The 18,853-nt window shown below is 48.1% G+C and overlaps 1 protein-coding gene across 3 annotated transcripts in view; it reads right to left on the reverse strand.

Annotated features, from left to right (window-relative positions):
• PHKB (phosphorylase kinase regulatory subunit beta) overlaps nt 1-18,853 on the reverse strand; it is a 116,580-nt gene that overhangs the window by 93,233 nt on the left and 4,494 nt on the right. For 2 of the 3 annotated variants that reach the window (XM_073554990.1, XM_073554991.1), the window contains exon 2: nt 16,369-16,526. The exons of the other annotated variant lie outside the window; for it this stretch is intronic. In XM_073554990.1, the coding sequence (XP_073411091.1) occupies nt 16,369-16,438 (70 nt within the window). In that variant the 5' untranslated portion in view covers nt 16,439-16,526. The remainder of the gene's footprint in view (nt 1-16,368; nt 16,527-18,853) is intronic. 3 annotated transcript variants of the gene reach the window in all.

The raw sequence follows: 18,853 nt of genomic DNA on the forward strand, positions 1-18,853 counted from the left end.
CAGACAGGATATTACCATGTATCTCTGTATACAGGGAGCTCCCCCTAGTGGTGGCTGCAGACAGGATATTACCATGTATCTCTGTATACAGGGAGCTCTCCCTAGTGGTGGCTGCAGACAGGATATTACCATGTATCTCTGTATACATGGAGCTCCCCCTAGTGATGACTGCAGATAGGATCTCATCATGTATCTCTGTATACAGGGAGCTCCCCCTAGTGGTGACTGCAGACAGGATCTTATGTATCTCTGTATACAGGGAGCTCCCCCTAGTGGTGGCTGCAGACAGGATCTCATCATGTATCTCTGTATACAGGGAGCTCCCCCTAGTGGTGGCTGCAGACAGGAACTTATGTATCTCTGTATACAGGGAGCTCCCCCTAGTGGTGGCTGCAGACAGGATCTCATCATGTATCTCTGTATACAGGGAGCTCCCCCTAGTGGTGGCTGCAGACAGGATCTCATCATGTATCTCTGTATACAGGGAGCTCCCCCTAGTGGTGGCTGCAGACAGGATCTCATCATGTATCTCTGTATACAGGGCGCTCCCTCTAGTGGTGGCTGCAGGCTGGATCTTATGTATCTCTGTATACAGGGAGTGCCCCCTAGTGTTGGCTGCAGACAGGATCTTATGTATCTCTGTATACAGGGAGCGCTGTTATGATTGGGTCACCGAGAAGGAAAACAAGACCAAGCTAAGCCACAGAAAACCAGAGAGGTTGGTAACTAAGCGGATTGCAGACCCCTGATCCTATCCACACAACTAGCAGTAGCCGTGGAGCGTACCTACGATGATCCTAGACGCCTCGACACAGCCAGAGAGCTAAATAAGCCTAAAGCAGGAAAGGGGTAATCTAAACTGCCCCAGAGCAGATCCCAAAGGAATAGACAGTCCTCTAACATATATTGTCGGGGAGACAAGATGAAAACACAAACGCAGGTATGAAAATAGACTGAACAAATGATGGGGCCCACACTAACTAGACAGGACAGGAAAGGAAAGACTGCAATAACGCAAAAATCCTGCAAAAAGTTCAACACGTCTGATGAAAAAAAAACACTGAAGTCACACGACTTCGCCCACTATATCAGCACTCTGGTATATTCTGAAAGCAGAGCAAAAAGAGGCCAATCTAATAAGGGACAAAAACAAACTGGCACAAGCAGTAACATAAGGATGGAAATTCAGCACAGCCCCAGTCGGAGCTGGCTGACCACACAAAAACTGAAATAGACAAAACCAGATCAAATGTGAACAGCAGCAAAAGAACACTTAGCTGAGCATGCAGGGACTGAGCTGAAACTAAGACCTCTGGAGGCAGGAAAAATCACCAGCAGGGATACAGGGAGTCGGCTGTCTTAAATCCAGTCAGAAACTCCAGATCTCCAATCGTCCTCATCATTATCAGGTGGCAAACCTCTGTTAATCAGATCAGCTCCATTACCTCCAGTAACCACCAGAGGGAGCCCAGAAAGAGAACTCGCGACCCCTCTGTCAATACAACCAGCTCCACTACCTTCACTAGTAACCAGAGGTAGGCCAGAAAGCGAATTCACAACAGAGCGCCCCCTAGTGTTGGCTGCAGACATGATCTTATGTATCTATAATATAACGCTGTAAGCATCACTCTGTCCGAAGCCTTTATAGACTGCGCAAGCGCGACGCGCCTGCGCAGTCTGGCTCCAGACAGAATGAGGCAGCTAGCGGTGAGGAGTGTGTATTGCGCCGGAAATGGCGGTACCGTACACACTGCACACCGCCATCTCCGACGCCATACTTACCTGACCGGGAGGAGCATTGCCGCAGCGCTTCTCTTCGGCCGGAGACCAGGGCAGGAGTGCGTCCAGAATCGTGCATGCGCATAGCGCGATCCGGCGCCATTTTACTGAAGACACACTTGCAGTGTGTCTTCAGCAATATGGCGCCAGACAGCGCTATGGGCATGCGCGATTCCGGCCGCACTCCTGCCCCGGTCTCCAGTAGAACATGACAGTGCTGGAGCACAGGAAAGAATGGTGAGTATAAATGTTTTTTTTTTTTGTATGTGTGTAGAATTAATAGGAGTGGGGGGAACATGCATACCAGGATAGGGGGGTGAGGGGGCCATGCATACCAGGATTGGGGGATGAGGGGTACCATGCATACCAGGTTGGGGGGGGGTGAGGACCATGCACACCAGGATGGGGGGGTGAGAAGACCATGCATACCAGGATTGGGGGAGGAGGGGTACCATGCATACCAGGATAGGGGGGGTGAGGACCATGCATACCAGGATAGGAGGGTGAGGGGACCATGCATACCAGGAAAAGGGGGTGACGGGACCATGCATACCAGGAAAGGGAGGAGAGGGGGCCCATGCATACCAGGAAAGAGGGGGGACAGGACCATGCATACCAGGAAAGGGGGGTGAGGGGACCACGCATACCAGGATTGGGGGATGAGGGGTAGCATGCATACCAGGATAGGGATGAGGGAGTACCATGCATACCAGGATTGGGGGTGAGGGGACAATGCATACCAGGATGAAGAATGGGGTGCCATGCATACCAGGATTGGGGGGGGGGGGGTGAGGGTACCATGCATACCAGGGGAGGTGAGGTGAAAGGACCATGCATACCAGGATAGGGGGGGTGAGAGGACCATGCATACCAGGACTGGGGGGTGAGAGGGGACCTTGCATACCAGGATTGGGGGGTGAGAGGGGACCTTGCATACCAGGATTGGGGGGTGAGAGGGGACCATGCATACCAGGATTGGGGGGTGAGAGGGGACCATGCATACCAAGAAGGGTGGGGGTGAGGACCATGCATACCAGGATAGGGGGTGTGAGGGGGCCATGCATACCAGGATAGGGGGTGTGAGGGGGCCATGCATACCAGGATAGGGGGTGTGAGGGGGCCATGCATACCAGGATTGGGGGGTGAGATGACCATGCATACCAAGATAGGGGGGTGAGATGACCACGCATACCAGGATAGGGGGGTGAGGGGACCATGCATACCAGGATTGGGGGATGAGGGGTACTATGCATACCAGGATTGGGGGATGAGGGGTACCATGCATACCAGGATTGGGGGACGAGGGGTACCATGCATACCAGGATTGAGGGACGAGGGGTACCATGCATACCAGGATTGGGGGGGGATGAGAGGGCCATGCATACCAGGATAGGGGGATGAGAGGGCCATGCATACCATGATAGGGGGTGAGGGGGCCATGCATACCAGGATAGGGATGAGGGAGTACCATGCATACCAGGATTGGGGTTGAGGGGACCATGCATACCAGGATGAAGAATGGGGTGCCATGCATACCAGGGTAGGAATGAGGGGTGCCATGCGTACCAAGATAGAGGGTGGCAGCACATAGCAGGATGGGAGACAATATGCCAATAAAAATGCTCTCCACCCGGGCGTAGAATGGGTTCATAGCTAGTTTCTGTATACAGGGAGCTCCCTGTAACGATAATGTAAGATATCATGTATGACTTTTCCAGAACATTCCAGAATCTTCCATTCTCTACACTTTCTAGAAGGATGCATAGCTGCCCTGAGATAAGCAACCCACCCATCCCTTCTTCCCCTTGTCACACATTGCAGCTTTGTCTTCTCCCTCTGCCTGACTAACATGAAACTCCAGTGTGAGCTCCTTCCTGCTCTCCCCCCCTCCCAAAGGAATGTTAATTAGCCAGGAAAGAAGGTCCCTTTGTCTCCAAAATTTGAAGCTACTCTCAAAGACAATAATGAGAATCTAATCACTTCGTCATAGAACGCCGCCAGATTATGATAGAAATATGAAAAGGACATATTGGGACGTGCTCCGATCGGGCTTCACTACAGTGGTTCTTGCTAAGTTCTAGCACCAACAGAACAAGAGAAATACATTTCTCCTGAATAGACAGCTAGTGTTTGATGTCATCAGAAAGCTAATTTCAATATAAGATGAATGATGGTTCTGCTAGGTTCTCAAGCCCAGATATGATGGTTATAAGTTTTCAGAACCCAAATCTGTACTTTGAGAAAGGGGAGGGCGGTAGTAACTCAGCACATTTAGTGAAGTCACAAGCCCAAAAGGTATAAGGTATTTTCCCCTACCCCTCCCTCATTCTAGCTTGGCAATAGGATCTCAAATGCATGGTGACGTATGGCTCCTCCCCCCAGCTTGGTTTTGCCTGAAATGGTCTAAGCATTATGTAAGTGTATTCCTGTTTTAATCCTTTATTTTATTTGTAATTGCTTAGTACATATTTTAATTGTCTGTATTGTAGCAACTGGATAAAGATTAAAACATAACTTTTAAATCGCAAATAAGATACAAAGTGATCAAAACAAACAACACATAAAAGGAAACTGGTGTGCAAATCCCAATGTTTCTTAGGCAAACGCCTATGGATAGTGTATAGGAAAATCCTACTGCTATTAGGGCAATCGCCTGTAGATAGGGTATAAGAAAAATCGACAGGATGGCATATAATCTCTACCACCAATCTCTTTTTCAAAAAATACCTGTCCTTTTCCAATTTCTTAGAAGTCTTTTGATTCATTCTATTTTTGAATTTATCCCATCCTCACCTGTATTGGGAATTGTTTTGAGCTGGGTATCTCTGTGTATATTAATGGACGTATCGGGACTCCTTTAAGATGTCCAAAAATGTCCAAAATGGTCCTCATGTGATTTGGAACCTGCATGTACCAGTTAAATAGTTAATGATCTATTAGCTTTGTTGTATTGATCATTAGTACTTGGCCGACATATAGGAGGCTAAAGAGGGGCTCTATAGGGAATGTTCTTTTCTGTATGTATTATTGAATATTCCCAGTTATAAGCGCCTAAGTGTGGCGCGTGCGCCTTGACTGGCTGTGGCAGGGCGAGAACGTCATGTATCCTGTGGGAGGTATATAGTCATGACGATTGTCTGTCAGTCATTCTTCCCCCTCCAGTAGGTGCAGCGCTAGCGTGCGCATGCTCAGTAGCTGATGACCGCACTAACAGAGCGCCGAGCGTGCCACAGAATGGACGCGCTGATGACGCCAGCGGCCCAGCTACAGGAAGTAAAGATAACAGAAAACCGGAACGGCTCGTTCCTCCGGGAAGCAAGGCGCCAATATAAAAATGAATGACGCGCTATCACGATGCACACATTATGGCGGTTTGGGCAAGAAACGGACACCTGCAACGCTCGGCTACTTTGGCCCCATCTGACTCCCCTGATGAGTAAACGAAACGCGTCGGGAGAAGGAGTAGCACATTCACCATTATGGGGATGAAGGCACTTTTGACCAGAATCTGAAATTTGGTGAGACCGCTCCTTTTATATGCCACAGGGTCTGTTTCTATGTCATGCTAAGTAACCCTTTATCAGCAGAATGTGGTTTGAATAAGGGTATGACTATGATAAGTCTCATAGAATCATGACCTGTATGTTTATGTGCAATTCTTAAAATCCCCTGGGAACTAGGAGCTGATGACTGCGGCTCAATTAGGGGTTAAGCTGGTTGTGCTAGTGTTAAATCGTGCACTAGACGTATTTATGCATAGACCCATGTTATAGTTACTGCACATTTTTAAAAAAAGTATTCGGATGTGTTATGTAATGCCGAGTTTAAAAAGACTGGGCAGAATACTCTGCTAGATACAGGGCTTGGACAAAATAATGGAAACACCTAACGTTTTGGCATCATAGTCTTCGGACGTTATAAACATGCAAACCGTGACACATGGCAATGTTTTGTAGTTGATTATTTGTGTTATGTGATATGTGTCTGTAAATTAACTGTTTGTTTTGCAGAATTGTAAGAACATTGATGAGAACCTGATACCAATGGTAGACCTCTCGGATTTTCAAAGAGGCCAAATTGTTGGAGCTCGTATGGCAGGCGCTAGTGTAACAGAAAGTGCCCGAATGCTTGGCGTGTCACGAGGTGCTGTCTCCACAGTAATGACTGCGTTTGAAAGAGAAGAATCGTCCGCAGCAAAGCACAGGTCCGGCCGAAAGTCGAAGTAGACAGAGAGACCATCGGACTCTAAAGCAAATTGTGATAGAGGATCGCAAGACCACGGCTCCGAAAAATCACTGCTGAGCTCAATGAACACCTACAGAACCCAGTTTCCACGAAAACTGTGCGTCGGGAGCTGCACAAATCTGGATTCCACGGAAAAGCTGCAATTCGAAAACCGCTGCTCTCAATGACAAATGTTTCCAAGCGTTTAGAGTGGTGTAGAAACCTCCAGAATTGGTCCCCCGAGCAGTGGAAACATGGGATATTCTCAGACGAATCATCGTTTACCCTATTTCCGACCTCCGGCCGAGTGTACGTTTGGAGACAGCCGAAGGAAGCATTCCATCCAGACTGCCTTCTCCCAACAGTAAAACATGGCGGAGGTTCTGTGATGATCTGGGGTGCTATTTCGTGGAGATCCGCCGGGCCAACAATTTCCCTTCATGGAAGAATTAACAGCCGAGATTATTTAGGCATTTTGGGCGATCAAGTGCATCCTATGGTTCAAGCAATGTTCCCGGAGGGGAACGCCATCTTTCAGGATGATAATGCACCAATTCATACAGCTAGAATCGTTCAAGCATGGCACGAGGAACATTGTAATGAAGTTGAGCATCTCATCTGGCCCCCACAATCCCCAGACTGCAACATTATTGAGCATTTATGGTCGATTTTAGAGATTCAAGTTAGACGTCGCTTTCCGCCGACATCGTCGCTCAAAGAACTGGAGGGTGTTCTAACTGAAGAATGGGCTACAATTCCTTTGGAAACAATTCATACCTTGTAGGAATCCATACCTCGGAGAATTGAGGCTGTAATCGCCGCAAAAGGTGGACCTACACCATATTAAACTAAGTTTTGTTGATGCTTCCAGGTGTTTCCATTATTTTGTCCAACCCCTGTATATACTTGGCTATCTGTAATGGGTTTTTATGATGCAATATCCCATTATTAGAGTTTGCTACTATACTAAGACTGATAGATATATGTGGACAGGTGCCATGAACTGTGATAATAGAACTTGCCGTTATACCAATAGGCCTATGTAGGCAGTTGCAATAGAATTTACCTGTGTGGGCATTCTGCAATAAATTCACAAGCACCAATATACAGTAACTGAAGGACATTATTAGGTGCAATATTATACCTGTAGTTTCGTCTGATAAGACTATAATTGGGGGTAGAGATTATATGCCATTCTGTCGATTTTTCTTACACCCCATCTACAGGCGCTTGCCTAAGAAGCATTCGGATTTGCATACTAGCACACCAGTTTCCTTTTATGTGTTCGATTTGGGCACCTTGCACTTTGTATCTGATTTGCGAATTACAAGTTATGTTTTAACCCTTATCCAGTTGCTACAATACATTTATATAGGAGTGGATTTACTAGTGCTGTATTTTGATATTTTAATTGTCTCCCATTGTAAAATCTTTTTATATCTCAGTAAACACTGCCTACCTTTTGGAGTAAATATAAAATTTATTAGTTCCGACTCCTTGTTCTGTGACTAATTCACATGCCTATAAGCTAATTACGTTACCGATTTGTTTTGGCTTCGAACCCCTTAATTAATTTTAAACATTGATAAAAGAAGTCGGAAGCTGGAGGCAGCAAAGTGTGCTCTGGGCAGGTGGGCCAGCTGGCAGTGACGGAAGGGGTTTTATAAGCGGATTTGTCTGGCTGCAGGCAGGACTAGTTAAAATCCCCTCGCTGCAGCGGCCTAATAGCCAGTGCACAACAAGTAGCCCGTCCAGCGGCTAATTATCCTATGTGTAGTTCCCTGACTGACATGAGGGTAAGGGGGGTGCCGGAGAGCTGCAAGTCCCAAAGTGGAACTGAAAAGTGGGATATACATAAATCCTGGCAGCTTGTAACATAGTGTAACAGCAGTGGGATAACTAAAATAAACCCCTGCGATAAATTGTTAGGGCAAGACTAGCTTGCTGTTTTCCATCACATGGTGCCAGCAGTGGGATAACTAAGATAAGCCCCCCTGCACCTGTGATAGCCATGTGCGGCCAAAGGTCATACAAACCACCCTTTTCATGACACTCCCCCTAGTGGTGCCAGCAGACAGGATCTTATCATGTATCTCTGTATACAGAGAGCTCCCCCTAGTGGTGGCTGCAGACAGGATATTACCATGTATCTCTGTATACATGGAGCTCCCCCTAGTGGTGGCTGCAGACAGGATCATATGTATCTCTGTATACAGGGAGCTCCCCCTAGTGGTGACTGCAGACAGGATATTACCATGTATCTCTGTATACAGGGAGCTCTCCCTAGTGGTGGCTGCAGACAGGATATTACCATGTATCTCTGTATACAGGGAGCTCTCCCTAGTGGTGGCTGCAGACAGGATATTACCATGTATCTCTGTATACATGGAGCTCCCCCTAGTGGTGACTGCATACAGGATATTACCATGTATCTCTGTATACAGGGAGCTCCCCCTAGTGGTGGCTGCAGACAGGATCTTATTATGTATCTATGTACACAGGGAGCTCCCCCTAGTGGTGACTGCTGACAGGATCTCATCATGTATCTCTGTATACAGGGAGCTCCCCCTAGTGGTGACTGCAGACATGATTTTATTATGTATCTCTGTACACAGGGAGCTCCCCCTAGTGGTGGCTGCAGACAGGATCTTGTGTATCTCTGTATACAAGGAGCTCCCCCTAGTGGTGACTGCAGACAGGATATTACCATGTATCTCTGTATACATGGAGCTCCCCCTAGTAGTGGTGTCCACAACAATTAGCAGTCTTAATAAATCCCCACTGTCTGAGCTGTGGATTTGGCGTTGTGCATGACAATCATATATAATTCACCATCACAGAGCACTGCATCAAAAAAACAACAAGAAGATAAATTTGAGATTTCCATAAAATGCTCAGATCTATAGAAACCTGCTGTTTTGGTTGTGAATATGTACAGACCATAAGAAGGTGTAATATGATGTGGGGGATGACGGGCAGGACGCCGCGGCCTCAGTCACCGGCACGATTAACCATCCGCGCTGTGAGGTCGCCGATCTAATTGAATGTCATATAATTCACACTTCCCTGGGATCAGCCGGCGTGATACCATCTCCGGGCCGCGGGACGATTTACAGAACTTAATTGCTTTGTTGTTGGATAAACTGTGATTTTTGGAAGATACTTTGATGTTGGACACTTTCATAATGAAGGTGGATATGGAAATGATGGATTCAGTCATGGGGGGGGGGCGCGCAGGGGGTAACTGACTGGACGTGACCCCGAAAGACGGGAGACGGACAACTGCCCCAATCACATGCATGTAACAGCTGTGGATCATTCATTGTATCATCATCAGGTGGAAGTAACTAAGGGGGAAGACCAGCACAGGGCCAGGGATAAAGGGGGTGTCCACAATGCCTATAGAGCAGGCAGTCTGTCCCTAGACCCCCCCCCCCCCGGACCAGCACAGGACCAGGGATTAAAGGGGGTGTCTACAATGACTATAGAGCAGGCAGTGTGTCACTAGACCCCCCGGAGCAGCTCCAACTGCTGGAATAAATAGGAGTATAGGGAGTATAGAAAGCATGGAAGTCAATGGGCTTCATCTCTGCTTGCTGTCAGTGAAGGTGAAGCCATAAAACTAAACTAAGCCGATCTGCTGACTGGCCTGGGGTGATGGATGCAGGACTCTTCCCATCCTGACAGGTACACCCCGACGCGCACCCTGTGTCCCCATCAGCAAGCCGAGCCCAATAAATATTTCCGGATTTTCCTGAGCAAACAAATTCTGCAGCGCTCTCCGTAATGTGGGATGTCACCGCACGGCAACCCACACAACGGGACAGATTAATGGCTTCCCCCAGACACAGCGACCGCTATCAGGGCTCCAGCTTTCAGTTAATATTCCGCGGGGGGCACGGTGGGATCGCAAGGGTGTAAGATAAGGAACTATCAGAACGAAGCGCAAGGAAGGATTTAAAGGGGAAAGTCCACCAATAATTCAGGGTTCAGCATAAGTGACTTCTCAAAACATTTTACTGAAATAACTTGTGCTATTTTCTGCGGAGTTGTAATCAGAATTCTGCAGAGCAGAACGATTAGCGCCAGCCCTTCTGTCAATCATGAGAACTTTCCACCAATTCACACATTCCCTCTCGATTAGATTTCACACTTCACCCAAATAAGAAATGGCTGATGTAATTTACACCTTCACTGGCTTCATTAAAAGACCACTGCAGCCAATCAGTATTCTGTCAGCAGTGGATGTTCACTGGGAATCACACTGCATTATTAAATAGAAGTCCATCTTAAACTCTCCCCCTGCGGGGCAGGGGACACTGAGCGGTGGGGCAGGGGACACTGAGCGGCGGGGCAGAGGACACTGAGCGGCGGGGCAGAGGACACTGAGGTGTAGTGGAGGAGAACAATGATGGGGGTGATGGAGAAAACACCGAGTGGTGGTGGGGAGAATAATGATGAAAGTGGGGTAAAGGACATTGAGGTGTGGTGGGGGAGGACAATGATATACCGTTAGTATACAGTGTACTCGCTTATGTATAGCACAGTCCCTTAGTATATAGTGCAATCACTTATGTAAAGTGCCATCCTTAGTTACATAGTGTGACGGCCGTCTGCCAATCTGGCCTGTAGTAGGGACAGCACCCCTAGTAACCCCGAGACCCTTAACCCCTATACAGGGATCTTGAATTGTAGCAAGGCCCAGGGGGTAGCTGTCTAGATTAGCAGTGGACCAGAGCAGGACGGCCACCAAGGGGGTCAAAACTAAAACCCGTAATTAAGGTCAGGAGGCCGGAGGGCAGCAGAGGCACGAAATCAGCAGACAGAAGGAGAGTCAAAAGTCCAGGCCAGGGTCAGTAAAACCAGGAGGGCAGCAAGGTACAGAATCAGCAGGCAGAAGGAGAGTCAGGAATCCAAGGGAAGGTCAGCGTCAAAAAAATCGGAAGAGAGGCTGAGGTACAAAAACAGCAGGCAACAGAATGGTCAGAAATCCAGGCTGAGGTCAGAGTTTTCACTATAGCAAATTACACAGTAGCACGCAGGGGAACCAAGAATATATGCGGCGGCTTGCAAGACCAGTCCCAAGTTATTTGAGGGATCAGGTCCTCCCTCACAGGTTCCTGGACTGATGATGTAATTAGGACCGCCCCCAGACCAGGCCAGATGGAGATGCAGTAAGCCCTACATGACTGACAGAGGGGCGAAGCCTGCGCCCACCAGATGCCTGCGCAGGAGCCTCTTCTCTTGTCACCACCCCCCTTACCCTGGAGCGAACCACGGCGCCTCCCAGTGGCTGAGGAAGGAACAGCCGTCCCCGAGTCCGACGGCGACGTGACGGTCCGGCGCCTCCTAGTGGCCGAGACCGGAACCGCAGGCCCCGAGTCTGGCGGTGACGTGTCAGTCCGACGCCTCCTAGTGGCCGAAGCTGGAACAGCAGGCCCCGAGTCTGGCGGCGAGGTACCAGTCCGGCGCCTCCCAGTGGCCAAATCCGGAACAGCAGGCCCTGAGCCACTACAGGATGGGAGAAGAGGACGTCATCACATGAAGAAGGGAGGTACCGGACCGCGACACCCATCGGACAGGACCGCCCACCTCGGTGAGTATAATCTAACGTGTTTTTCTTCTCTTTCAGGTTACAGCGGAGGCTTATCTACAGCATTACAGAATGCTGTAGATAACCCCTCGATGTCTATGCCGGCAGCTGATGCTGATAGGGCAAAAAAAAAGGGTGACAGATCCCCTTTAAGAACCAGGTGTGATCTGTGGTTTCCCTTCGGGTCACCGACTGTAGGATTGTATTTTATGCTACGGAGAAAGAAAAGAAAAATAAAGAAATACAAGAAATCCTCTCCAACCTACATTGGGGGCTGCGCCACGTGCGACCCGGCCACGGACGCCTCGCTGGTCGTTACTGGAAGCTGCACATCACCGGCGGCAGAGAACGTCCTGCCCTGATTAATTCACCCTAGAAACGGACAAAGGTCCTCAGAGAAAAGACCCCAGATGATCAGGGAAGAGACAGAACTAAACAATAAGTGCAGGGTACGACGGGCCGACGCGTAGAGAATACACTAATGTGTGACCATACACGTGTACATTGTGCTGGGCCTAATGCGGGGTCCGGGGGTCAGATGAAAGCAGACAGGTCAGGAAGCAGCGGCCATGTGTGAGCAGCCCACCCCCTCACCCTCGGCTGCCTGGGGGTAGTGTCAGCTAACAGGGGGGGGGGGGCTATATTTAGGACATTGATCTTTCCGCTGTTCTTAACCCCACAGGGTCACATGTAAACAGAGCAACCAAATATAACATCAGTGAGACATCAACCATGGATGACTGAGAAGACCCTCGGGGCAGGAAAAGACTGAAGAAACAAAGTTTCGGCCAAACAGTTACAAAAAGTTCAGGTTTGGGTACCAGAAAAGCACCTGGACCCCATTCACTTGAATGGGGGCCCGAACATCCAGTATTTGCTGTGCTGTGATATGCATGACAGCGCGGCAAACATCACTTCTGATCGGCGGTGAAATCATCCCCGCTAGTCAGAGAGCCGCGGTTCCCACGCTGTCAAAAGACATCGTGAGCGCTCAGCTGTGATCGGAGATATAAAGTTTACCTCCGGTCACTGGTGTCAGCTGATGGGACTACTGCTCCCATCATCTGACACCTGCAGCTGCTAATTACAGTGAGAGCAGGAGCGGCGGATGGGAGTATTCAGCCACTCCTGCACTGTAAATAAATAATTTAAATTATTTACATTTTTGCTAACCAGCCAGACAAAGCTCACAGCTGGGGGCTGCAACGCAACCCTCAGTTGTCAGCTTCAGCAAGGCAGGTTGTCTAGAATAGAGGGGTCCCCCATGCTATTTTGTTTTTTTTTTTTTTAAATTATTTAAATAATTTAAAAAAACGGCGTGGGGTCCCCCCTTTTTTGACAACCAGCCTTGCTAAAGCTATACAACCAAAAAAAGATTTCCACATGGTTAAGTGGAAAAAATGCCTCTACACCAAAGACCATAAACACCAAAAGAGCTGAGAAGAGCTCCAAACGGGATCAAGGGCGAAAAACGTTTCTTAAAGTGAATGAAAGAAGGGTTTTTTAATAATACCACATTGATTATATATCCATATCATTCACTGTAATATTACCAATGTATATATAGCAGTTGTGAAATGTAGGGCGCTGTGAGACTATGGTTTCCCTGATACATGTCTATATGTTGTACTCTCTTGGTGGAGTGTATATATCTGTATGTTCAGTTATGACTTGCATTTTTTGATGCATATCATCTCTGTAAACCATAGCGCTAACTGAACATATGCATATTACCATTGGGTGATCTTATGGACTCCTCCCATTTGACAAAATAAGACATTTAATATTCACCTGTTTTACTACCTCAGCCCCTTTCTTTAGTGATATGCATGCTGTCACTTTAATGTTTATTGCTATTTAATAAAAAATTCTATTTGATATTCTCAACAATTTTGTCTTGAGCCTCTATGGTGTATCAAGGTATCTAATGAAAAAATATATATACATTGGTAATATTACAGTGAATGATATGGATATCTAATCAATGGGGTATTATTAAAAAAACCTTCTTTCATTCACTTTAAGAAACGTTTTTCGCCCCTGATCCCGTTTGGAGCTCTTCTGAGCTCTTTTGGGGTTTATAGCCTTGCTAAAGCTGACAGCTGGGGGATGGTATTCTCAGGCTATTAAGGGGCCATGGATATTGGCCCCCCCAGATGCCCAGAAACGGTACATCTATTAGATGCGCCAATTCTGGAGCTTTGCCCAGCTCTTCCCACTTGCTCCGTAGTGGTGCCAAGATGTGACCGTCCCATCTGAAAACCACTGATGACAGAGCTGCTGGGAACGCAGCCTGACGTCATTGAGATTACGTCTGGTCACTGAGGCTCCGTTCACAGCTGGGCTGAACTGCGGTGACATCAGTGACATCCCCACTAACATGAAAGTTTTTCTCACAATGCTAGCTGGGATCTGAACGAGATCACTGCAGTTCAGCCTGGTTGGGAACGCAGCCTCACTGACCGGACGCAACCTCTATGACATCACCACCGGTCTCTGAGGCTGCGCTCGCAGCAGCTCATTCACCAGTTGTTTTCAGCCGGGACGGTCGCATCTTGGCATCATCCAGGTTGAAAACTATTTCTCCCCCAGATATGGATTACAGCGTGGGACAGAATGATGGACAGGTATGGTATATTGTTTTTTTTATTTTACTTTTATTACAGGAGATCGAGGGCTTCGCTGGGATTAGGCGTCATAATAAAAATGGAAAACTATGTCATTACTTACCATACAACTATAGGATTAGTACTGGGTAGATGTCTTATAGACGATTCTCCATTATTAAGCCGTGGGCTTGATGTCACCTAACAATACAACAGTGACATCAAACCCACTTGGCACCACTACGCGTCAAGTGAGAAGAGCCGGGCAAAGTGCCAAAATTGGTGCATCTAATAGATTTGCCTTTTCTGAGCAAATGCGGGCTGTTCTTTTTAGGCTGGGGGGGGGGCAATATCCATGACCCCTTACCAGCCTGAGAATACCAGCCCCCAGCTGTCAGCTTTAGCAAGGTTGGTTGTCAGAAATGGGGGTACCTCATGCCATTTTTTAAATTTATTTAAATAGCTTTTTTTTTAAAAAAACCAAGTGGGGACCCCTCTATTCTTGATAACCAGCCTTGCTGAAGCTGACAGCTGAGAATTGCAGCCCCCAGCTGTGAGCTTTGTATGGCTGGTTAGCAAAAATACAGGGGAACACACACTTTTTTTTATTTTTTATTTATTTACAGCGCAGAAGCAGCTCATGAATACTCCCATCCGCTGCTCCTGCTCTCACTGTATTTAGCAGCTGCAGGTGTCGAATGATGGGAGCAGTAGTCCCATCAGCTGACACCAGTGACCGGAGGTAAAAGTTTATACCACTGATCACAGCTGAGCGCTCCTGCTGTCGTTTGACAGAATGGAAACCGCGGCTCTGACCGTTGAGGATGATTTCACCGCCGATCATAAGCGCTGTTTGCCGTGCTGTCATGCACATGATAGTGCAACAAAACACCAGGTGTTCGGGCAGCCAAACCCGAACAGGAACACGGACTTCCTGGTGAAGTCCGTGTTCGATGTCAGTGCTTGAACAGTAGGTGTGAGGGACAGACGCCGAACTTTACTGTTCGGGTTCGCCCATCTCTAATCAGGAGTCCAAAGTGCATCACATATAATAACCTGGAAACAGTCAGAAGAACCCATCAGCTTCACCTACAGCAGACACATAACCTGATATAAAGGGGACACATCCCAGAGAGTAAGCTCTAAAGCAGCAGAATAGTGAGTGCAGCTCTGGGGTATAATACAGGATGTAACTCGGGATCAGTAATGTATGTACACAGTGACTGCACCAGCAGAATAGTGAGTGCAGCTCTGGAGTATAATACAGGAGGTAACTCAGGATCAGTAATGTAATGTATGTAAACAGTGACTGCACCAGCAGAATAGTGAGTGCAGCTCGGGGTATAATACAGGATGTAACTCAAGATCAGTAATGTAATGTATGTACACAGTGACTCCAGCAGCAGAATAGTGAGTGCAGCTCTGAGGTATAATACAGGATGTAACTTGGGATCAGTAATGTATTGTATGTACACAGGGACTGCACCAGCAGAATAGTGAGTGCAGCTCTGGGGTGTAATACAGGATTTAACTCAGGATCAGTAATGTATGTACACAGTGACTGCACCAGCAGAATAGTGAGTGCAGCTCTGGAGTATAATACAGGATCAGTAATGTATGTACACAGTGACTGCACCAGCAGAATAGCGAGTGCAGCTCAGGAGTATAATACAGGAGGTAACTCAGGATCAGTAATGTAATGAAGATTAATGTACACTATAAAGCTACACATAAAGAGAAAGTGTCTAGTTGAGAATTTTAATTCTTTTCCAGCGTGTAACGATGCAGATTTGCCTATCAAGGATTCTGGGAAAGCTGGGTGAGACCCAACATGGATCTTACTGTATTATTGCAGGGATTGGCATCTTTCCCAGAGACCTGGATGTGAATGTTGCCTCGTTAAACTCGGTAACAGAAGCAGCTTTACATTTCGCTCACATGTCTGGGGCTGTCCTCAGTTATAGTACAGACTATCTCAATCATCATTCGTCTTTCGCAAATTTTCAGATAACAGTGTAAGAAAAATGAGAGAACGAGGCTAATGCCAAAGAAAATGATTTCTGATAATCGCTACGAGTAATCACCCAAAATCTGGAGCATTGACGTCACAACATCACGTGCAACATTGTATCACACAAGCATTAAACAGGAATAGTCAGCACTCACCTGATCGCAAGAACGTGGGCGACATAGAGACGGTCCTGTCGACCAGCTGCGCCATTTTACTCCACTGCATTGGGACCAACCACAGACGTCTCACCCCCAATTGGGCAACAGGTTAGTAGCGGTTAGGGGCAATTACAGGAAAATTAAGGCGTTAGCGGCTGCGTTAGATGATAAATCCGCAAATGGAGGAGCAGAAGAAGACGACAGGAGGAGAGAAAAACAAAACCGTCACTCGGGGGTTAATCACACACGGAATACAGTGCACTAAACACAGACTCCCCGTCAGGGTGCCGTAAAGTGTGAACGCTGCGAGACTGTCCGCGGAGATCAGCAGATCTGGGATTGTCAGCGTCATGACACAATATGGCATCCTAAGGCGCTGGGGCGTCCCCTCATTGTTCTACAGTGGGGGATTCCGGACTGATATAGAGGGGTCCAGTCTGGATCCCAACTCAATTCAGACATTATTAAAGATCTACTACATGACATTTCCCATGTTACATGCGTGGATTTAAGGAGCACGATGGATAAAACTGTTATTCCTGACAAAAGACCCTGGGGGGCGGAGCAGGACAGTTATTTATTTGTCATGCTCCGCCCCTGAGGAACAAACATTTTTTTCCTGAGTGTTTCTTAAATGTGGAAATAAGGCGTGATTGGTTAATGACCATGTGATAACTATGAAGTCAGTGGATGGGGGGGTGACTTACCAGGAATGGCATGCCAAACCCCAAAATATGAAGCCGTGGGGTAACGCCAGGTATACACACTCATAGGAGCACTCCAGCCACAATATTCACCCCAGCTATTTCAGGGACTCAGATCCCTGTATTGTGTAATAACCATAGGTTGTAGCAGGTTCTGCTCAGACGGGGGCGCTTTGGTCTTAAAAACTATGCACTTAAGCCCCTACTTGTCAGAATAAGTCCTTTTATGACTCCGCTCTGTGACTGAGGTCAGTAAACAGCCTGTACAATGGACCCGGCCCCTGTGTGTACCCAGCTTACCCCCGGGTGGGGTGGAAGTTAGGGGACAATGTGGTCACCACACAATCACTGAGCTAAGAATCATAAAAGAGGACTGATCAAACAAGGGCAGGAGAGCAGACAACGTGGCAGAGCTGAGCTGGCCAGGTTTTAGTAGTGATTTTACATAGGACTGCAAAACAGCTCTGCTACATGTGCGACATACAAGACACAGCCCGGCCATGTAACTGAGAATTCCTCTTATGTGGACTTGGACTTTTCCGTGTTGTGCTTGATACATTTCCAAATATCACAGCGGGTACACCCAACCATAGGCCACCCCGCCAGGGCAAAGTCAATAAGGCGGCCGTCCCACCCAGACCGCGCTCTGATTATTATTTATTGAAAAAGAAATTTATAAAATTAAATTATTCATGATAAAAAAGTATCCAAATATGCACCAATATTTCTGCCAAAAAAATGGCGCTAACGGCTGAATATATCCCCAGAGTTTATTAGAAGGGGCACAAGGTGGTCCCAATGCTGCTCGCAGGGGTCTGACAGCTGCAGGAGGAAAAGAAGATGGGAGCGATAAAAATATCCGAGCAAAGACGGCCAAGTTCTGCGCGATCGCAATAACCGTCCTGTGCAGCAGGGATCTCCCAACTCTGACTCTCCAGCTGCTGCAAAACTACATCTCCCAGCATGCCCGGACAGGCTCGAGTCATCAGAGCATGCTGGGAGTTGTAGTTTTGCAAGAGCTAGGGAGCCACAAGTTGGAAATAACTGCTGCGGTAATAACGAAAATGGATTCCATTATAAAGAGGTGATGGTGCCTACGATGTGCCGTCATTTCACCATCGGTGAGGGGCCGACCTCTGGGACCACGAAGGGTCAGGCTGCAGAGATCAGCTCTATTCCCAGTCTATTTCTGAGAAACTTGATGCTGGCAGTAAGTGAGGGGGTCCCACGGACGATCAAACCCTCCCCAACAAGATTGGCGGACAGACGGGGTCCCCGAATCATCACTAACCGGACAGTCATAGGGGGCACCAGAGGAGGCCGAACCCTCGCCAACCGGATCGTCATAGGGGGTACTGCAGAAGGCCGGACCCTCGCTAACCAGATCGTCATATGGGGCACCGGAGGAGGCCAAACCATCACCAACCGATCATAGGGGGCATCAGAGGAGGCCAAACCCCCGACAACCGGATCGTCACAGGGGGCACCGGAGGAGGCCAAACCCCCGACAACCGGATCGTCACAGGGGGCACCGGAGGAGGCCAAACCCCCGACAACCGGATCGTCACAGGGGGCACCGGAGGAGGCCAAACCCCCGACAACCGGATCGTCACAGGGGGCACCGGAGGAGGCCAAACCCCCGACAACCGGATCGTCACAGGGGGCACCGGAGGAGGCCAAACCCCCGACAACCGGATCGTCACAGGGGGCACCGGAGGAGGCCAAACCCCCGACAACCGGATCGTCACAGGGGGCACCGGAGGAGGCCAAACCCCCGA

Source organism: Dendrobates tinctorius, unplaced genomic scaffold (genome assembly GCF_039654945.1).
Source record: "Dendrobates tinctorius isolate UK_male_01 unplaced genomic scaffold, ASM3965494v1 ptg000214l, whole genome shotgun sequence".
Lineage (NCBI taxonomy): Eukaryota > Metazoa > Chordata > Amphibia > Anura > Dendrobatidae > Dendrobates > Dendrobates tinctorius.